Source organism: Geotrypetes seraphini, chromosome 2, assembly GCF_902459505.1.
Source record: "Geotrypetes seraphini chromosome 2, aGeoSer1.1, whole genome shotgun sequence".
NCBI lineage: Eukaryota > Metazoa > Chordata > Amphibia > Gymnophiona > Dermophiidae > Geotrypetes > Geotrypetes seraphini.
In genome coordinates this window covers 229216765-229239541 of record NC_047085.1, presented here as the reverse complement: position 1 = coordinate 229239541, position 22777 = coordinate 229216765, and the positions used below count along the sequence as shown (strand labels likewise).

The 22777-nt window shown below is 45.8% G+C and overlaps 1 protein-coding gene across 2 annotated transcripts in view; it reads right to left on the bottom strand.

The window, feature by feature from the left end:
* The window catches only part of MYH9 (myosin heavy chain 9), an 807001-nt gene that overhangs the window by 566691 nt on the left and 217533 nt on the right, over positions 1-22777 (bottom strand). For both annotated transcript variants that reach the window (XM_033935132.1, XM_033935133.1), the window contains exons 8-9: positions 17176-17274; positions 440-583 (exon numbers count right to left, since the gene is read on the bottom strand). In XM_033935132.1, coding sequence (XP_033791023.1) covers positions 440-583; positions 17176-17274 — 243 coding nt within the window. The remainder of the gene's footprint in view (positions 1-439; positions 584-17175; positions 17275-22777) is intronic.

The following is a 22777-nucleotide window of genomic DNA, read 5'->3' as shown; positions in this document are numbered from 1 at the left end:
CAGCACAGCGTCTTGTTAAAAGCTAAAAGCTAAGTATTCTTAGTATTCAATTTATATAGAAAATTGCAAAATAAGTATAATATTTAAAAATATAACCTTGTTCCAATGAGGAGTGGGAGCATAAAGCCATACACAATGAGAATGCTTGAGTGTGTGGTGGCCCGCTGAGGAACAGTGAACAAATACTGAACCAATTGTTGAATGAAGGTTGGTAAGGCAGTGAGACAATATCTCTCTGCTGAAAGCTAGTGTGATTAGTTTAGGTTTCAGCATAACCCTTATTCTGAGAAACCTAAGTCCATGCAATCTGCAAAGTAGTTCACATTGGAATCTTAATCCAGATTCAGTATTTGTTGTTTCACCAATATTTTACCCTTAATCTGTATTATTGTAAACTCATGATGCATTGATGCACACACAGGTGGATCATTAAACATACCAATCTGCTCATCATCAGGGATACTCATGATCTTCATGGCTTCCATAGTTTCTTGGAACATGTCCTTATCCTGCTGCCCTGGAATAGTGACGTTCCCATTGGACAGGAAACGATACTTGCTGTATGCCTCCAAAAGCAGATCCGCTGTAGAACGTAAGTGAAAATGAGGTTTTTTGCTCTTAGGCCAATAGCCCCAAATCAAAAGGCCCAGATGCTCACAGGAGCAGATATTATGTGCTACTTAGGATGGTAAGCATTAAATAAGCAGATCCAACTTCCCTGTATGAGGGCAGCTGAGCACTGCTTGTACAATATCTAATTGTCAAGTGACACCCCCCTCCCAAACCAAAGGTGATGCATTGTTCCCAGCTACTGAGAGGAAAGTAGCTGAGGCAATGTACAACAGCACAAAGTTGGGTGGAAAAATATCAGGTCTAGCATTCTATATGAAACAATTACTATAAGTACTTTCCCTCTTGAAGCAGCAGTGTTTTCTAGAAATATTCAGAAAAGCAAAGTTGCTTATCTGTAATTTGGTAAAATGTGCTCTCTAATTATAATAGACAACACATCTAAAAGGTTTGAGTATGTGTGGTGTTCCTACATATATTTGGTTGCCCTTGCCTTTTAAATGCCTAATATCTAGGTCAGAAATCAACTTCCTTGACAATAAAGATTTTGCATCTGATTTATTCTGCCATCTATACAGAATACCCGTTACAGCTAAGCAACTATGATTTCTCTCAACAAGGAATGAAAACTAGCCATTCTACTGGGGAACTTTTTTCTGAGGGTGGCTCATTTAGTTGAATGTGCCATCCCCTCTGAGGAACCTGAGCAAAAATAGAATGGACTTAACAGAAAGACCTTGTAGAATTGTTTGATTAAAACATTGGTCTGATAGTCAACAGAACTTATTCTGGTAGGAGAGACTCATCTCCTACATGTCCAAGTTCTGCTCATCGGATCAGATTTTCAGTGGTACTTACCCAGATATACTGGATTTATTTTTACTCAAAGACACCTTTGACATCTAATCTAATCTCTTTCAATACCTTATCCTACAAATGGGCCCCCCCTCCACATTTTTGTACTACCCTTCAACGGCTCTCTGTCCTATTTTGACATGTAGTTCTCTTCCTTCATCCCTTTCATAACAGTACATCCATGTGTCAGTAAGTTTGATATGCAGAATATCAAATTTTAACAAAACTTGAAAACTTGATTTTCAGCAACACTAACTGCCTTAGCATCATCTAGATCGGGGGTCGGCAACCTGCGGCTCCAGAGCCGCATGCGGCTCTTTTCCACCTTTGCTGCGGCTCCGGTAGTGTGTCACGCAGGCATGCAGTTACAAGTCCGGCGTCGCGGCGGGAAATAGCCATGCTGAGCAGTGAGCTCAGCACATACACAGATGAAAGCCTTGCTTGCTGATTGGTCCGGCGGCCCCGCCCCGCCGTGCCGCCGGACCAATCAGCAAGCAAGGCTTTCATCTGTGTAGTGCTGAGCTCACTGCTCAGCATGGCTATTTCCCGCCGCGACGCCGGACTTGTAAGGTGCCTGAAAAAGAAATCATCCTGGCCGGGGTCGGTGTCATGCTCCGGAGATCTACAGCCTTCCTATCTCCCTCTCCCTTCTACCTGCTTCCGGCCACATCCCCTGCTCCGCGGCTCTCTTCGGCAACTCAGCAGCAGCGATCGACACAAGCTTCTGACGTCGGGGCCTACCCTCTGCGAGTCCCGCTTGTTTCAACTTCCTTTTTCCACAAAGGCGGGACTCGTAGAGGGAAGGCCTCGATGTCGGCAGCTTGTCTTGATCACTGCTGCTGACGAGTTGCTGAAGAGAGCCGCGGAGCAGGGGGGTGTTGCCAGGTGCAGGTAGAAGGGAGAGGGCCAGATGCAGGACTCGTGGGTGAGGGAGGAGAAGAGAGAGAGAAAGAGAGAGGGGAGGGAAACAAAAGGAAATCTTTCATACTGGGCTGGGCCGGAGTGGAGGGAGGGTGGAAAGATTCTAGCTACAGGGTGCAGTAACAAAGGAAAAGGGGGGAAAGCTGAAAATGGAGATAGTGACACAAAGAAGAGAAAGGGTAAGCAGGACCTACTGAATAAGGATAGAGATACAGAGGGGACATGAAGAGGAGGTGAAATAGAGACATAGAAGTAATGCTGAAAAAGTGTGTGGGGGGAGATAAAGACATTGAAAGGGCAAATGGTGAACATGGCGTAAAGATAAGGACAGAGACAAATGAAGATTCTGAAAAAGTGGTGAGATAGGGATATAGGTGAGATGGACACAAAGAAGGGTGATGCTGGAAAATAGGTGGAATGGTAATTCTGACAGACACAGAAGGGAAATGCTGGATCAAGGAGAGATGGGGCTCAGGCTGGATGGAATGAGGAGAAATGCCTTGTTGGCCTGGAACTTCCTCTCCTACGTCAGAATTGACGTCAGGGAGCGGAATGCTGGTCAGCGCAACACTTCTGCAGGGAAAGCTTGGGACGGTGGTGGCTTGGGGGCTGTTCCCCGATTGCGGTGGCAGCAAACCGAGTGGCTTGGGGGACGGCACGGAGACAGAAAGAAGGGGGAACAGGGAGACAAAGAAAAAGTTGGGGGAGAGAATGAGGTCTGGAGGAGAGGAAACATACAGGAGGCTGGAAGAAAGGAAGAAAGATTGGATGCACAGTCAGAAGAAGATAAGTGCAACCAGAGACTCATGAAATCACCAAATAGCAAAGGTAGGAAAAATGATTTTATTTTCAATTTAGTGATCCTGTATATAGCATTAAGATAAGAAACAATATATGCAGTGTTAGATTTGTTTTATAATGGTTTTGCGGCTCCAAGTTTTTTTTTTCTTTTCGAAAACGGGTCCAAGTGGCTCTTTATGTCTTAAAGGTTGCAGACCCCTGATCTAGATAGTGTCAGGGCAGTTCGGGGGCAAGCTATAAGTAATCCAGGTACCACCAATATTTAGCACTTGTACTTGGATATCTAGCTAGGTCAGCATAATAGCTGTCCTAACTTGCCTACAAAGCTATCTGGGTACTGGCACTAAATACTAGCAGTACCCAGATAATTCAGCGTGTGTATCTGTGTGTCCCAGTGATGAATATCTGAGCACAGAAAAACCTTTGGTGGCCAGCAGTTAACACACTGACTACTACAGGTTTAATCAGCTTTTATACCATTTGATGAATCAAGTTTATTCAACATAGTTTACAATACCAAATAGGAGCAACATAAAAAAAATAAAAATTAGCCCTCATTGTTTGAAACATGCCTAGACTGTGCAAGATAAAGGTATGGACAAAGAGACAAGTTGAAGTACTACATAAACACTATCTATATGGTATATTAGGCATTGACCAACCTCATCAAAAGGATTTTGACCCATGAACAAAGTGAGCAAGGTCTGTTTGTTAGCATAAGGGCTTGGAAAAGACTAGGGTGTTTAAGTTGAGCTCTGTCAAATCCTGGACATGTTTGAATTCTGTATATTGTGTCTATTTCTAGGGCTACTTGGACTGATAGATGAGTCTCCCTGTTTTTTTAAATGAAGTTAACTTTCATGACCTTGTGTAAGGGTACTTTAATTTATTCATTTGGTGGTGCTTCAAAATCAAGTGTTTAAACAGTTCAGAACAAGGTTCCTCTGTTTCCATTTTGATGGGCAAAGCTTGTCTCATCTGCCTTATAAAACTAGACAGATAGCTGAGATATGCAATGAGGAGGGAAAGGATCCAAAGGTATACCAAAGGATTCTTCTTTTGAGTATTCTGGTATCTAATCTGAATGGTTAGAGATATCCGAGTCACACTCTTTGAAGTACTCTACTACCATGTTTCCCCAAAAATAAGACCTACCCCAAAAATAAGCCCTAGCATGATTTGAGGTAGGTCCTAACATAAGCCCTAACCCAAAAATAAGCCCTAGTTAAGACAGACCCCCCCCCCCAAATGTCCCCGACATTCCCCAACTCCATCCCTCCTGACAATATTGCTGCCTGATTCGCTAGCGGCAGGGCTCCCCTCCACCCTCCATGTGCAGCAGCTTTCCTCCCTTCTCACCCATCCCCTTTCCATCCCTCCGCGCAGCAGAACCCCGCCGACCCTCCAACCACGAGACCAACATACTGTACCTCTGCTCCCTTCAGCATTGGCAGCAGCACTCTGAACAGGCTGCATTGCTGCCTTCCCGGCCAGGGCCTTCCCTCTGCTATATCACTGATGTCATCAGTGATGCGACGGCACAGGGAAAGCCCCAGCGGGGAAGGCCACAAAGCAGCCTGTTCAGAGTACTGCCACCGATGCTGAAGGGAGCAGAGGTACAGTATATCTGTCTCATGGTGGGAGGGTCAGCGGGGTTATGCTGCGCGGGGAGGATGGGTGGGAAGGTCAGCAGATTTATCAGGCAGATCAAGGGTCAGAGAAGCAGGGCGCAGAGGCTGCCAACTGGACAGTAGTTGGGGGTATCATGCATATATATGAGACTGGGTGATAGAAGAGAACAGAAGGTAGGCTGAAGGTAAATCGGGGCTGGGGAATAAGGGAGTTTCTACCCTGTAGACCTCTCCTCTTCGCCCTTATTCTTGGGTGCCAACTGCAACATGGAACTTAGAAAGGCTCTAGAAGTGCTTGTGTTTTGGCATTTTTTTTGTTTGGTTCCTTTCATCCAAAGCAAATGTGGAAGGGGGACAACAGATTATTAAGGTACACAACCCTCTGCACTTGGCACAGACGCCGCATGGCCACCGAGCAAGCAGTAGCTCGAGCAGACAGCTCAAAAGCATCATAGGAGGAATGAAGAAGCTGCAGCCGGAGTTGGGACAAGGATGCAAGGACTTCTTGGTATTCAAAATGTGCACGAGAATCCAGAAAAGGCATGAACTTAGGAAGGATGGAGAGAAAGAACTCAAAGTAGGTGATGAAATGAAAATTTTAGTTGAGGACTCTGGAGGTCATCATAGAGTTTTGGTAGATGCGACGACCAAATCTGTCCATCGTTTTGCCTTCCCTTCCCAGAGGAACAGTGGCATACACCTGAGAAGGGTGAGAACGTTTCAAAGAAGATTCAACCAGAAGGGACTGGTGAGACAATTGAGCGTTGTCAAACCCCTTATGGTGTACAGTCCTGTGTCTGGAATCCAATTTCCCTGAACAGCTGGAATGGAATAAGGAGTTTCCAGACAGTAGACAAAGGTTTGATCCAAAAGGTTGTGAAGAGGAAGCTTGAGAGATTAAGCCGGAGGTTGAAGGAGATGCATGGTCTCGAGATACTCCTTGGAAAACTTAGATCCAGTGTCAAGTTGAATATCTAAGTCAACTGTCATCTGACGCAGAAAAGATGAAAAAGACAGCTGATCTGCCAAAGCCTGGCCTCAAGAGGGACTCAAGGATGTCGAGGCAGCTTGCTCCAGTGAAGAAGGAGATCTGGATGGAGAAAAAGAACCCACCGGGTCTTTGAGATTCGGAAGCGGAAGGGTCGAAGCAGTCGGTGGGGAATATTGAAGAAAAGGCTGCTTCCGATGATGCGAGGCGAGGCATGCCTGGATGAATGCTTCGAAGAATGCCTCGATCTATGATGTGAGCTGTGCCTAGAAGCAGGCCTCGACAATCGAGGAGAGCGTGTCCCAGTCAAAGCCCCCAGAGAATGGATAGGGCTGGAGGATGTGGAACGAAGCAGAGGAGGCTGAGTGGAAGAACCTTGAGGCACTTGCAAAGACTCTGCTCCTTGCATCGAGTGTAAGGGTTCCAATGGAGGCATGGGCAAAGACTCTGCCAGGCCAGACACTCGCAGAGACTCTGCTCCCTGCAGAGTGTGTGCATGCGATTGAGGCACAGGAGGCAGCTCGCCCTCGCGGGAGACCTCCAAATGCCCAGGCTGGATTTGTGAGAGAAGCTTCGGCCCCATGGTGGTAAAGAGCTGAATAAATTGCTTCTCTAATAAGGTCTGGAACGAAGCCGGCAAAGATGGATCCGCGTCTCCAACGAGACCACCTGCACGGTCTTCGTGCTCCCTCGAGGCAGTGTGAGAGTGCTTGGACTTAGAAGCCTTGGGCACTTTAAGCACCACCGGGGGAATGGGCTGCTGTGCTATCTGACCTGAAGAGACAGAGGAAGGCACTGCAGCAGGCATCGAAGACATAGCCGGTACAAACGAGGTAGGTTTGATGAGGCTCGGAGCAGAAACTGTGGAAGCCTGGAGAGCATCGGATGATGTCGAGGATGAAGCACCCCTCGAGGACGAAAGCTCCATCGAAGACTCCATGCTGAAAAGCTGCTCCCACGACGCTTGAAAGCATGAGACTTAAGTGTTGAGCAAGGCCGGCACGATTTCGGGAGATGGTGAGGCCCGAGACACCGAAGCGTCGATGAGGGTCCGTCAGGGAAATCGCGCGCTGGCACTTGGAACACTTTTTAAAACAGGTTGCAGGCCGGGACATAGGCCGAAAAAGCGCCGCCACAAGATTGAAGCTGCGGGGCTGCAGCCACGAGGCCTGCCCGTTATTATTTTTTTTAAAAAGAAGAAACAAAGAAGAAAACCAGTGATTCTGAGTAAAAATAACACAAAACTGCGGACAAAAGAAGGCACAAGTGAAAATACTTCATGCAGAGAGTCGAAGACGGACTTCTCGGCTCCGTGGAAAAGTAAGAACTGAGGAGACGCGCCCTGCGCTGGGCGGTAAAGCACTCGCGCATGCGCGGTGCGGGCGAGTCGAAACTTCGAGTTTCTTCAAGTAAGTCTGCTTGTGAGGCGTCCGCATCGGGGCTCCATTGGATGACGTCACCCACTTGTGAGAATACCTGCCTGCTTGTCCTGGGATAATAAGCCCTACCCGAAAATAAGACCTAGTGCCTTTTTTGGACCCCAAATGAATATAAGACACTGTCTTATTTTCGGGGAAACACAGTATTTGTAGATGACATATTGTTGACACTGAGTAACCCAGAACACATTCTTGAGCAATATATTGGCAAGCTATGGCCTTGTGTCCGGATTTAAGATTAACATGAGTACATCAGAAATATAAATTTACCCATAGCAGATGTTAAATGTTTAAAATCCCAATTTCATCCCAGGGTGCATAAATCAATACAATATTTTGGGCTACAACTGACTAGTTCATCTAAGGATCTATATAAATATATTTTTCCCTTAAGCTTAAAGAGATGTCAGACCGAGATTGCTGGTAGGGATTAGGTACTTCCTGGCTAGGGTGAATTAATGCTGTCAAGATGGTGATTCTGCCCAAGCTATTTATTCATGACACTACCAATAACTATCCCCAAACATTTTTTTTTAACATCATGAACAGAAAAATATTTTCTTACATTGGAAGAAAAGACCCTCTGAGATACTCTTATCAGTCTAAACAAAGAGGAAGTATGGGTGCCCTCCACTTTGCCCTGTATCAAGCCACTCAAACAGAAAGTGGCTGAGTGGGTGAATTGATCCACTAAACCCTGGCTTTGCATGAGTAACTGGTGGAAAGCATTTTCCCTGTAAGCACTGCTATGGCTTCCCCTTGATAGATTGAGAAAATTTCTGAGGTAAATGTTTTTATGAGAACATCATTGACTACGTGGATAGCACAGTGGGCTAGATTATTCCCAGATAGGAAATACTTCCTCCTTACTCCACTATTTTATTAGATTTTCCACTTAAGCAGCAGGACATTCCTCAAACGGGCTAAACAATCATTACACGCACATCAAATATGGAAAGGGAATAAGCTACTTTCTTTTGAATTTAGTTAATGAATATGGTATTCCCCACAGGGATCTTTTTCACTACAATAAACAGTTTTTATAAGACACAGAGGAAAGGAGGAGTAAGAATTAGAACAAACATTGGAAAAAGCTAAAAGCACAGAAACAAGGAAAAGCAGTATAAGCAAACTTTATTTGGCACTTGATCATACCTAAACTGTATTTCAATGGACTCAGATTTTTATACATTTGTGTATTTATTGCTGCCTCTTTAACGGGAAAATGGTTACAAAATCTTTTTACCAGTGGTATCTCACCCCAGCTCGACTTTCCAAGATGTTTCTATACTTTCCTGACCTTTGCTGGAGGAATTGTGGAGAATAAAGAACTTTATCCCAGGACAAGCAGGCATGATATTCTCACATGTGGGTGACATCATCTACGGAGCCCCGACGCGGACAGCTTTTCAAGCAAACTTGATTGAAGATTCAAGTTTGCTGTGCTGCACCACGCATGTGTGCCTTCCTGCTCCACTAGAGGGCGCACCCCTCCTCGAGGTCTCCAGTTTGTTTTCTTCCGAGGAGCCACGAAGTCTTGTACTTTTTTGCTCTGCCCAAAGTGCCTTCTAGCACCGCGGCTTTCTTGTTTTTCGAAGCAGAGAGTCGCTGTGCGAGTGTGTTTTTTTCTTTCCTGTTCTTCTTCAACTTTCTTTGCGAGTTTTTGACCACCCGGGGGCTCCCGGGTTGTTGCAGCCGCGTTGCCTCGATTGGCCGCGGCCGTTTTTTCGCTTATGTCCCAGCCTCTGACCGGGTTTAAAAAGTGCACTAACGGACCCGCATCGTTGGTGCATCCGGTGCTTGAGGGCCGATCATCCCACCGACTCTTGCCCCCGGTGTGCTACCTTTCAGAACTGGGCCTTTCGCCGACGAAAGGCGCGAATGGTGGAACTTTTTGCCGTCGACCAGCCCTCGATCTCGGCCTCGAGGTCGGCCTCGGCTTCGGCCCCGGCCTTGACCTCGGCCTCGGTTACCTCGGCCCCGCCTCGAGACTCGACCCCGAAGACCTCAGGTTCGCAGAAGTCCTCGGCTCCGGGTAAGTCCCCTCTTCCTCCAGCAGGTTCTACACCAGCCAAAAAGCCAGCCTCGGGGACGCCGGCCGGGCATGGAGGGAGTTCCCTGCCTGTGGCCACGGCGAAGTCCTCCAAGCCCTCGGGACGTGCCTCCACCTCAAGGGAATACTCTGCATCGAGGTCGCCCTCGGTGGAGTGCATAGCGGCCTCGGACATGCCGTCGATGGTGTCCGTGCCGGTCTTCCAGGACATGCTCCGGGCGATGATCTCGTCGGAGCTGTCCGCCATGCTGGCCCAACTGCAACCGACCTCGACCTCGTGTGTGCCGGACCAGCCTGAGCCTCGCATCGAGGCGCCTGGGGGCAAGGTGCGCCGGTCTCGGCGCCTTTCGTCGTCCTCGGACTCTTCGCCCCGGGCCTCGAGGCGTTCTTCCCTGACGGGGCTCCGCGGGGCAAAGCGCCGCTCGAGGCACGCCGATACCTCGGGCAAGTCTAAGAAGGCCCGAAGTTCTCCTCCGAAGCGGGGTCGCTCCCCGACTTCGCGTGCTGGAGGACCGCTGAGGGTTTCAGAGTTGTCTCTGACTAACCCTCGGATCTTACTTACTCCCCCTCGGTCCGGGGCTCCGGTCCGAGGTTTTCGCCGAGGGAGTTCGGGGATCGGTCTCCGACCCGTCATCGGTCGGTGCCGCATACCCCGGGGTCGTCTCCGAGGGGCTCCTCGAGGCAACGGAGGTCCTCGACCCCGGAGCGTTCCTTGTGTGCCTCCGGGGGCTCTGAGCGAGTTACGGACCGGGAGCCTCGTTACTCTAGGGAGGCTTCCCCTTCCTTTTCGGCGCCGAGGCGGTCTCACTCGGGGTCGCTGCTCGAGGCTTGGGGTTCGTCCCGGCCGTCCTTTACGAGGTTCGTCCAGAACATGGGCCAGGTGCTTGACCTCGACGTCCAATCGGACTCTCGGTACTCCAAGGAGTATCTCGCGGAGCTGGATATGCCGTCTCCACCTAGAGAATCCCTCAGGTTGCCGTTGAACCCTGTGCTCTGGCAGACCTTTATTAGAAACCTGGAGACTCCCTATATGGTGACGGCTGTGCCCTCTAAGATGGAGTCAAAATACCGTAATGTTCCTTGCCCAGGGTTTGAGCACCCACAACTGTTGTTGGTGGAATCATCCTTGAAGAAAGCTCACCCCTCCCGGGTCTCGGATGCGGTCCCTCCGGGTCGCGAGGGAAGGACCCTGGATAAGTTCGGCCGCAGGCTTTACCAAAACTCTATGATGTCCTCTAGGGTGCTCAACTATGCCTTCACCTTCACGTCTTATCTTAAACATCTGATTGGACTGTTGGCGGCATTCCAGGCGGACTTGCCGGCCTCCCGCCGTGGGGCGTTTGGCCTGCTCCTCGAGGATTTTTCCAACCTACGGCTCCATCTCTTCCATGCGGCATATGGGCTTTGAGCTGTCGTCCATGGTCTCCGCTTTTGCCGTGGCCATGCGGCAGCTCGCTTGGCTGCGCTTGGTCGACATGGACCCGAATCTCCAAGATCGATTGGCGAACCTCCCCTGTATGGGCAAAGAGTTGTTCGATGACACCATTGAGGCGGCTACGAAACGCCTTTCAGAACACGAGAAGTCGTTTGCTGCGCTGGTCAGGCCGAAGCCGAAGCCATCCACGTCGAGACCCTTCCGGGCTCCTCCGCGCCGCTATCCATAGAAGTCAACGCTGGCTTTTTCCTGGCCTCCGCCTCGCCGTCAGCAGGCACACCTTAGGGCCTTGCCAAAGTCCCAACCGGCTGCAGCTGCCAAGCCGTCCCCGTCTTTTTGACAGGGTGAGCGGAAGGGGCCGGGCCCCCTCCGCACAGATGCCGGGCCTTCTTCCCATCGGGGGCCATCTCAGAGCCTTTTACCCCTGTTGGGCTGCCATCACGTCGGACGCATGGGTCCTGGGAGTGATATCCTCAGGTTACTCGCTCAACTTTCGGGAGCTTCCTCCCGACAGCCCCCCCGAGTGCGTGTCCTCCCAATCGGGCGCAGTTGTCCCTCCTTCTCTCGGAGGCTCGAGATCTTCTTCGCTTGCGGGCGGTGGAAGTGGTCCCCCCTGGTCAACGGGGGCGGGGGTTTTACTCCCGTTACTTCTTGGTACCAAAAAAGACGGGGGACCTGCACCCGATTCTGGACTTGAGACGCATCAACAAATTCCTGGTGCGGGAAAAGTTTCGGATGCTTTCCCTTCCGATTCTTTATCCCTTGCTGGACGAGGGCGATTGGCTCTGCTCCCTCGATCTGAAGGAGGCCTACACGCATGTTCCGGTGCATCCTGCTTATCGCCGGTTTCTGCGCTTCCAGGTGGGAGACTTCCATCTACAGTATCGGGTCCTTCCCTTTGGCCTGGCCTCGTCCCCTCGAGTCTTCACGAAGTGTCTCGTCGTGGTCGCAGCGGCCTTGCGGTCCCAGGGTCTTCAGGTATTTCCCTACCTGGACGACTGGTTGATCAAAGCACCGTCAAGGGAGGGTGTTATCTCAGTGACCCGACAGACTATTATCTTCCTTCAGAATTTGGGGTTCGAGATAAACTTTCCAAAATCCCAGCTGTCCCCTCTCAATCCTTGCAGTTCAACGGGGCCGTGCTGGACACGGTTCGACTCTATGCCTGCCTTCCTTCCTCCCCCCCCCCTCGATTGGAGGCGCTGGTCAGTCTGAGTCTGCAGGTTTCGCGGCGGGACTCGGTCTCGGCGAAATGTATGATGGCTCTGCTGGGCCATATGGCTTTTACCGTCCATGTCACACCGTTCGCTCGGCTGCATCTGCGGATCCCTCAGTGGACGTTGGCTTCTCAGTGGCGGCAGGACCGGGACCCGATATCCGGTCCTGTGACGGTAACTCCTTCTTTGAGGCAATCGCTCCGTTGGTGGGCCAACTCTTCCAATCTTTCCAGGGGTTTGCTCTTTCTCGCCCCTCCGCACCACAAGGTCCTGACCACGGACTCTTTGGAGTACGCTTGGGGGGGGCTCATCTGGACAGGCTGCACACTCAGGGGATGTGGTCAGCGGAGGACCGTCGCTGTCACATCAACGTGTTGGAACTTCAAGCCATTTATCTGGCCGCTGTGGCCTTCCGGCACCTGCTTCACGACCAGATGGTTCTAATCCGTACGGACAATCAGGTCGCGATGCATTATGTAAACAAACAAGGAGGGACGGGGTCCTGGTCCCTGTGTCTGGAGGCTCTTCGTCTCTGGGAGTGGGCGATTTCCCAAAACATCTTCCTTCGAGCGGTCTACATTCAGGGGGAGCGGAACTGTCTGGCGGACAAGTTCAAGTTTCAAGTTTCAAGTTTAATATTTATTTGATTAATCGCTTTGTCTACATTCAAAGCGATTTACATATGAATTAAGTTTACAAACTAAAAGAAGTTTTAAAATAGTTAAAGACTAACAAGACACAGACAATAACTACACAAACTGGAAACGAAGGGATAGGTAGGGGAAGAAATTACAATATATTTAAGCAGAGTGGGGAACAAAAAATGGAAAACACATATGGATGGGAAAAGAATGATTGAATAAATTTTGTGAGGAAAAGAAACATATGGTTCCAGAACTTGTTGAATATTATTAAAGGAATTCAATAGAGTTAATTTATAAAAGCGTCGTTAAATAAGAAGGTTTTCAGTTTATTTTTGAATTTATCTAAATTGATTTCTTCTCGTAGATAAGTGGGGAGAGAATTCCAGGTTTGAGGAGCTGTGACTGAAAAGATATACTGACGGCGCGTATTTATTATTTTTAGCGAGGGGATTGTTAGTAGATGCTGTTGGTCTGATCTTAAAGTTCTATTGGGGGAATAAGGGATTAATAGTTTATGAATAAAAGCCGGAGTTTTGAATAGAAGAGATTTAAATGTAAGTAAGCAGAGTTTGTATATTATTCTGTGGGCCACTGGGAGCCAATGGGCTTCCTTAAGAAGAGGAGTTATATGGTCAAATTTGTTAGCTTTTGAAATAAGCCTAATGGCTGTGTTTTGTATAATCTGTAGACGTTTGATTTCTTTTTGTGCTATACCCTTGAAGAAAGCATTACAATAATCTAGCTTTGAAATAACTAGAGAATGAATGAGAATTTTCAAAGAGTCGGTACTGAATAATTGAGAAATAGAGCGTATTTGTCTCAGTCTAAAAAATGAAAACTTAACGCTACTAATATGGTCATGGAAAGAGAGTTTATGATCCAGAATTACTCCGAGTATTTTGGTTTTTTGTACAACTTGTAAAGGAAGTCCATTAATAGAGATTGGTAGGATAAGTTTAGGGTTATCTTTCCAAGGAAAGAGCAGTACATTGGATTTATTGATGTTTAATGCAAGTCGGTTATTGTTTAACCAGTGATGGATTTTTTCAAGTTTTGTATTAATTAAAGTTATATCAGAAGGGTTATTAGAGTCTCAGCCGCCTCCTCCAGCCACACGAGTGGTCACTTCATTCTCGGGTCTTGCGACAGGTGTTCGACCGGTGGGGGGACTCCTCAGATAGATCTGTTCGCCTCTCCCGTCAATCACAAACTGCCTCACTTTTGTTCACGGATGTACTCCCCGGATCGTCTCGAGGCCGACGCCTTCCTCCTCAATTGGGAGGGGAGGTTCCTCTACGCGTTTCCGCCTTTTCCTCTGATTCTGCGGACGCTAGTCCATCTCAAGTCTGTGCGGGCCACTCTGATCCTGATTGCTCCTCGTTGGCCTCGCCAGCCGTGGTTCTCCCTGCTTCTTCAACTCAGCATCAGGGAACCTCTGCTTCTGCCTGTTTTTCCCTCTCTGCTATCTCAGAGTCAGGGTTCACTCTTGCATACCAATCTTCAGTCTCTACATCTGACTGCTTGGTTTCTTTCCCCCTGACTTCTCCTCCTTTATCTCAGTCAGTCTGGGAGGTGTTGGAGGCTTCTCGTAAAGTCTCGACTAGACTCTGCTACTCTCAGAAGTGGACCAGATTCTCATCTTGGTGTTCCTCTCATCATCTGGATCCTGTGTCGGTTCCTGTGTCTTCGATTCTGGAGTATTTACCTCATTTATCTCATTCCGGTCTGAAGACAACTTCTATTCGGGTGCATCTTAGTGCGATTGCTGCTTTCCATCGGCACCTTGAAGGAAAGTCCCTATCCCTTCATCCTTTGGTTTCTCGGTTCATGAGGGGTCTCTTGAACGTCCATCCTCCTCTCAAGTCTCCTCCTGTGGTTTGGGATCTTAATGTGGTTTTGGCTCAACTTATGAAACCTCCATTTGAGCCCATGGATAAGTCTCATCTCAAGTTTCTCACTTGGAAGGTGATCTTCCTCCTTGCGCTCACTTCTGCTCGACGTGTTAGTGAGCTGCAGGCCTTGGTGTCGGACCCACCTTTTACTGTGTTCCATCATGACAAGGTGGTTCTCCACACTCATCCTAAGTTCTTGCCTAAGGTGGTGTCTGATTTTCATCTCAATCAGTCCTTTGTTTTGCCGGTGTTTTTTCCCAAGCCCCACTCTCATCCTGGTGAGGTGGCGCTTCACACTCTTGACTGTAAGAGAGCGTTGGCTTTTTATCTTCAACGCACTCAGTCTCATCGGACGGTTCCTCAGTTATTTTTGTCCTTTGACCCTAATCGGTTGGGACACCCTGTTTCCAAGCACACCTTGTCCAATTGGTTAGCTGCTTGTATTTCTTTTTGCTACGCTCAGGCTGGTCTCGCGCTGCATGGTCGAGTCACGGGGCATAAGGTCCGAGCGATGGCAGCCTCTGTAGCTTTCCTAAGGTCAACGCCTATCGAGGAGATTTGCAAGGCTGCCACTTGGTCTTCGGCTCATACTTTCACCTCCCACTACTGTCTGGACACTCTGTCCAGAAGCGACGGCCGGTTTGGTGTAATCTATTTTCTTGAATTGCCAACTTCCCTCCGTCCCTTTTTTGTTAGCTTGGAGGTCACCCACATGTGAGAATATCATGCCTACTTGTCCTGGGATAAAGCACAGTTACTTACCGTAACAGGTGTTATCCAGGGACAGCAGGCATATATTCTCACAACCCACCCGTCTCCCCGAGGTTGGCTTCTTTGCTGGTTATATGAACTGGAGACCACGAGAAGGGGATGCGCCCTCTAGTGGAGCAGGAAGGCACACATGCGTGGTGCAGCACAGCAAACTTGAATCTTCAATCAAGTTTGCTTGAAAAGCTGTCCGCGTCGGGGCTCCGTAGATGACGTCACCCACATGTGAGAATATATGCCTGCTTGTCCTGGATAACACCTGTTACGGTAAGTAACTGTGCTTTTTCCACATTTGGTAGAACTGCTCAAGGATACAAGTTTTTTGGACATTATTGCTAGATTATCTGAGAAACATTATAGGCCTACCATATTCACTGCAAGTAAACTATTGCCTTTTACATCCAAGGCCTCCTGGAACTCCCAAGCCAACACATTGGTTTGCTGACCATATGTTTGTGGTAGCAAAGCTCTTAGTAGCTAAATGGTGAGAATAGCCTACCCCGCCATCAATGGATGTGGTGTATGTTAAATAGGACATTTGCTTAATATCTAAATTGTCTGCTTTTAAACATGAACAATTTGTACCTTTCCATAAAACTTGGGATTCATACCTAGTTTGGTGCTCAAGCCCTCATAGATTAATCTATTACTTTTTGCCTTTTTATGTGGTGTAATAGCAATGGGCTTTTGACTACAGGGAGAGCTGAGAAGGAAGGGGAATGTTTTTTTTAATTTTACTTTCTTCTTGTCTCCTAACCGAATATCAGTGGCTGTGGGATGACAGTGTTATTCTATGTATATTAATGTATTCTGCAAAATGTTGATTTGGTACCTCCGTTTTGTTGCAAGGGTTGCTCTTTTCTTTTTTATAATTCCTTTTATATTATAAATAAAAGCTGGGGGGAAAAGAACGGTAAGGCACAAAAATAGAAAAGTTTGACATGTTGGAGAAAACAGAAGACATAGCTCTTTAGCTCCGCAGAAAAAAAAACCTGATGGTCCTGTGAGCCAATGGGTGGGAAGGCACTTGAACGTATACAGTATGGGCACTGCCTAAAATTTACAGTGACAGTGCACTTGGTAGTGCCCATACTAGGTTCCGTGGATGTCACTCACACGTAAGAATATTATTCCTGCTTGTCCTTGGAGAAAAACTAAACCAGCATCTTTAGGGCAGTTTAAACAAATAATTTCACAGCCAAATTATAAAAAAAGCTCAAAAAGTCTCGACTATTGCTTCAGTGTTTCTGTACCTAATTCAGATGGTAAGAATTGGGTGACTTATGTACCATAAACACAATACTACACTTCCCCGTCCCCATTCGCAGTTTCAGCAATAGCGATTTCACATATTCGCAATTTTTTTGGGAGGGGGAAAAAAGAAAGAAAAAAAAACCCCATAGTTTAGCCTTTCCCCCGGCGTCCTGGCCTTACCTGGTGGTCTAGCGAGCTTTCGGGGCAGGAGCAATCTTCTTACACTCCTGCCCCATGTAGATCGCCAATAGGAAATGGCTGTGGAGAGTTCCCGTCGTAGTCTCGAGAGACTACGGGAACTCACAGCAGCCATTTCCTATTGGCGATCTGCACGGGGCAGGAGCTTAGGAAGATCGCTCCTGCCCCAAAAGCCCGCTAGACCACCAGGTAAGGCTGGGATGCCGGGGGGAAAGCGGGAGGGAAGGCGGGGGGGGGTGTCAGAACCGGACCAGAAGATATTTGCGGTATTTCACCATTTGCGGTCTGGCTCTGCCCTTATCCCCCGTGAATCCGGAGGGAGAAGTGTATAATCAAATAGTGTGAAGAGTCCCATGTGTACAATACCCAGGAGCTTTGGATAATTTGTTTCAACTGACGCACTAAATACATAAGCCACGTTACCTTTTTGCATAAAACATCTCCAGTAAATACATAATGGATGTGGTTTATAACAATTTATACTGCATTACATGCACTGAAGCACTTACTCTTTAAGTGCTCCCCTGCACCAGATAGAAGATAATAGAAGATATGGAAGGTGCGCTCCTCTTTAGCTTGACGAATAGCACGTGATTTCTCCAGAAGATCTTTAAGGAATCAAGGAAAACCACACATAGGACCAACCAACGTAAAACAAAGGGAAAAACAAGTCAAGTAGTGTTCATGTTCTCACATTCAAGTCTACCACCATAATAGCATTTTAAAATGCCCTTACTGCATTTGCCAATACAAAAGTAGCAAAAAACAGTTGAATACCTGTAGTGTTTGTTTTCTGACATCATAATCCTGCCACACAAATAGCAGACATAGCTGAGCTGGGTCTGCTCTCCCAGAGCTCAAAAACTTATAGAAAAAAAGCATTTATTGAACTAGTATGAGCTCAACCAGAATCACATCCCTTCAGAGGTCAAGCTAGCTTCAGCAAGATGGATAGGAGGATGTGTCTACAGGATATAGCTGTCCATGGATACCACTAATTACAGGTATATAGCTACAATTTAATTTAAGCTAATCTAAACATTTGTAGTCCATTTAACCAAATAGTTCTACACAGAGAATAAAAGCAATACAATACAATACACCTGGGAATTTACTTATCCCTAGAGAATGATAGTGACAAAATTCTTCATCACAGTTCTCGTCCCGACGGATAAATGCAGGAAACCATCTGTATGTCATTCTTTAAGGAGAGAGGGAAGAATTAGAGTATGAATGGGAACCACCATTGACCCTCAAGCATTGCAATGAAGAATGCTGGTGAAGGACTGAGGTTGGGAGAGACAATGAATGACACGGGAATGTTTCCCACGGTTATCCGCGGGGACGGGAACTTAGAATTGCTGGGAATAAGAATTAGGGGTGTCCCTGGCTAATTGGGATGTATTGGGTAGTTTTAACAGAATAGTTTGATTTTAGGAGCAGATAAGGAATGACAAAATAGACTGCCCTATAGGGTACATTTTACACAGTCCCAAATGCATAAAGCAGGGAAATTGCCTAATACATTATACAGTAAAGTGTACGGGTACTCAATGTCAATTTTTTTCACTCTTTCTGGAATGCCCTTCTGTTTAGGGTTTTTGTATCAAAATAGGGGGCTTTTTTTATCGACAGTCATATCACAACCTTTTAGGCTATGTCCTAAGATTTGTTTGCTGGATACGCCATTTGACTTTCATATACAGGGTAGAGGCTAAAGACTTTATGCTTAAGGCACTCCTGGTTGGCCATAAATTTATCTTGCATTGCTGGGTGTTCACAGATCCTCACCATTTTTGGGAATGGAGGAATAAACTGCATACTCTAACTATGGAAAGTTAAGGGAGCTCATTTGTCACCTCATTGTTGAAAGAAATTCTTGCTATTTGGGGTCCTTATCTTGATCATTTATCCCCTAGAACAGTGATGGCTAACCTTTTTGAGCCCGAGTGCCCAAACTGCAGCACAAAACCAAAGAATTTCCTCAAAGTGCCAGCACGTCAATTAAACCTTAATAACAAGATTTTAGTATCTAAAAACTCTTTATAAAGTTGCCTGAACTATGTATCATCATTTTTAAAAGTTGGAATCTTTGTATTGTCAGAGAATCAATTTGATTCACAATCCTTTGGTTTTCATTTCAATTTATTGGCAATTTATAATGTTTTAATGATTTCATTCAATTTAATGAATTTAGGAAGAATTTGATTCAGTTACACAATATATTTTAAATGTATTATTCACATAACATGTCAAATGTATCCTGAGTAAAAAAAAAGATAAACTTCTTAAAACTGTTAACTGTGTCAAGACTCGGTGTGTATTCCCAAAGAGTCTATACATGTTTTTTTGTAAAATTTACAATCAAATTAGAAAATAGTTAAATCATTACATTTCTAATAATATGATGTAAAGAAAACAAAAGAGCTTTCAATTAAACCAACCGTTTTTATTGGAAATTCCAGATTGGAATACAACAGGGCCATGTAAAGTCCCTTTTTTAAATAACATCTTTAAATAATATTTAAATAACTTAGAAAGTGTCTTAACTGCAAACTGAAAACACTGCTTCATGTAAACATATGCATTGGGCATGCTCTGAAAAAAATTAATGTGATTTTTGTTGTTGCATGCATGCTGATAACTTGTCAATCCTTGGCTCATAGTGCGTTAATTTCAGAGCAACACATGCAGCACTCATGTCATCCGTTAATCTGTTTCTAGCATCAGATTTTATATGATTCAAAGCTGAAAACAGCTGCTCACAAGCATAGGATGACCCAAACAAAGTAAGAAGAGCAATCCCAAGTGCTTTCATGGACTTAAAATTGTCTGGCAGAGAATTCCACGCTTTTAGGATTTCATTTTCAGAACTGCTAGCAGTGATTTCATTTGTCACCCTTTCACACTCAATACGTTCAAGAGCCGCACGCAGGTCATTGAATTTACTTTTCCAGATAGAGCTTTCTTGAAATTCCAGTAGCTCCATTTCCAAATTTTGAATATCCAACCACTGTAAGCAGGAAAGATCAAGATCTTCAAATGTGGACTTTTCTGGGGAAGTTATAAATGAAAGGGTTGTCTCCATCTTACGGAACTGAGAAAATCTTTTACTAAAATTCTCCTTTGCTTCGGCTACAATGGTGGAATATGCTTTGTGGATTTCCTGGTGTTTTTTTTAAGACTGTCCACAAATGTTGTAGAATTATCCAAATGTATTTTTAGGTTGGGAAAATATTTTAGCTGTCCACTCTCAAGGTCTTTTTCAAAAACATGCAATTTTCTCTCAAAAGCTTTGATGTCACTAAACATGCTTTCTGCTGTTTTTCCCATGCCTTGTAATTTTTTGTTTAGTACATTAAAGTGGTTAGTAAAATCTGTAAAGAACATGAGGTTGGTAAGCCAGGCCATGTTGGTGAGTTGAGGATAGTCTTCCCCCTTTTCGTTCATAAATAGCCTAACTTCTTCCAAGCAGGCCACAAATCTCTAACACTCGTCCTCTGCTCAGCCACCGGACATTATTGTGGTTCATAGACAATTGCGCGCAAGACAATTTCGCGCAAGACAATCGCGCGCGGACAAAATCGCGCAGACAATCGAGCGCGAGACAACTGAGCGCAAGACAAATGAGCGCGAAGACAACTGAGCGCAAGACAATTGAGCGCAAGACAATTGAGCGCAAATTATTTTCACAAATGTGCACGAGCGAGACAACTGTGCGCAAGACAACTGAGCGCAAGACAACTGAGCGCAAAACAACTGAGCTCAAAACAACTGAGCGCAAGACAACTGAGCTCAAAACAACTGAGCGCAAGACAACTGAGCGCAAGACAACTGAGCGCGAGCAACTGAGCGCAAGACAACTGAGCGCAAGACAACTGAGCGCGAGCAACTGAGCGCAAGACAACTGAGCGCAAGACAACTGAGCGCAAGACAACTGAGCGCAAGACAACTGAGCGCAAGACAACTGAGCGCGAGCAACTGAGCGCAAAACAACTGAGCGCAAGACAACTGAGCGCAAGACAACTGAGCGCAAGACAACTGAGCGCGAGCAACTGAGCTCAAAACGGTTCATAGACAACTGAGCGCGAGCAACTCAGCACGAGGCAAGGCAACTTCCCTCATTATTTTGGAGACCTTAAAAATGCATTATTAATTTTGTTAGGCACATGCCTCTGCCCTGCGCTCAGCGGCCTTTGTCTTGGTGTGGTCTTGACCTGACACTGTTAAAGCAGAGATGATAGGAATGGGAGAGGGACAAGGACAGCTACATAACTCATATGGACAGGATGGTGAATTTAGTTCCTGTGTCATTCTCATATTGGAAAAAATAGTTTAATAAATCAAAGTAACAGGGTGGCCAGGTTACCCAGTTCCAGGCTGCAGATTTTGGGATAGTTCCAAATTTTTTTCCCAGGTGTTTTTGTCCCGTTACCAGACACATTAATTGTGGACTGTGAGACCTGTAATAATGGAAGGTAAATGGGCATAGTGGGTGTTTGCATTGGGGTCATAATGAAATGCCCATAGTCTGATGCCTGCAGTGTCTATTCATCTGATCCATCTGTCAAATGCTAAGTTTCATTATTTCTGTTTGTCTTGCATGATATGTTTGTTGTATGAATTGTAAAAATTTGTAAAGCTGAATTAGCTTAATAATCGTTATATGACATAATATATGTTTTAAGTGTTTATGACGATCATTATGTCATTTTCTTTGTTTGTTTAAATCGTTATTCATGTTCAAACTTACAAGTGTCTTCATGCTCTGTCGTCTTCACGCTGAGTTGTCTTCAGGCCCAACAGATTTCAAAGATTAAAGACAAGCTTCACTGCCCCTCCCCACCGAATAAAACCCAAACAAAACTGTCCACAATTTGTTTGCAGCTTTCTAGTTATTGATTTTATGAAGTGTTTTAATATGTTAAAAGACAATAATAAACAATTTGTTAAATGACGTTAGTCATTATAAGTTCATAATGTCATTGGAGTTTGTGAGTGTAAAATAAATTCTGGAATCAATAGTTGTGTTATAATGTTTTTATTTCTGAGTAACTGTATTATTGAAGAAAGCATAATACAGTGAACATATAGAATGGATAACATAGATCTCCCAGGGCAAAGTTAAATGCAAAGTAAGTATTATTGAACACAAGTAAACATGATGTGAACAGCAAATAATAACATTGAATGATAAAGATTATTATAAGAATTTTGCTGTTCTGAGAATATATATCATGAGATAACGTAACCATGGTAACGAAAATGCATTCACGTGATTTATGTTGAAAACGCAAAGAGTCAAGGGAATCATACATAACACACGTTGACGTGATGACGTGTTCACGTGCTGTACGTGCGCGTGTCCTCCGATGGTCAAGCGGCCTCTAATGGCGCGCTCAGTTGTCTTGCGCTGAGTTGTCTTGCGCTGAGTTGTCTTGCGCTCAATTGTCTTGCGCTGAGTTGTCGCTGCGCTGAATTGTCTTGCGCTGAGTTGTCTTGCGCTGAGTTGTCGCTGCGCTGAATTGTCTTGCGCGCAATTGTCTTTGCGCTTATTTGTCTGCGCTATTTTGTCTGCGCGCGATTGTCTTGCGCGTTTTTGACCTGTCACCCATTATTGTACATCAGTAAAGTGTTATATTGTGCCTGAACTTCATCAAGAAGGGCTTGAAATTGTCAAAAATTAAGAGCACGCGCCATGATGAAGTTCACCATTTTTGTTACATCTTTGAGGACATCGTCAAGTTTTTTGCTGCTTTCTTTGGCGCAGAGAGCCTCTTGATGTATTATGCAGTGAAATTGAATCAGTGGATGTTTTGCTTCCTTAGCAAAGAAATGAATGAATCCTGATGTTGTCCCCACCATGCTAGGTGCTCCATTGCTAGTAACTGAAACCACTTTTTCTGGACTTATGTCTAGTGATGAAAAAGCCTCCATCACAGCATTGTGGATATCTATCCCTTGTGTTCTTCCAGGCAAAGACAGCAGTTTTACCAGCTCTTCTCTCATGATGTCACCAGTAGCATAACGCAAAATGAGCGCTAGTCTTGCATGGTTAGTAATATCTGTACTTTCATCCAAGCACATGGAGTAGAAGGGTGCTTTTTGTAA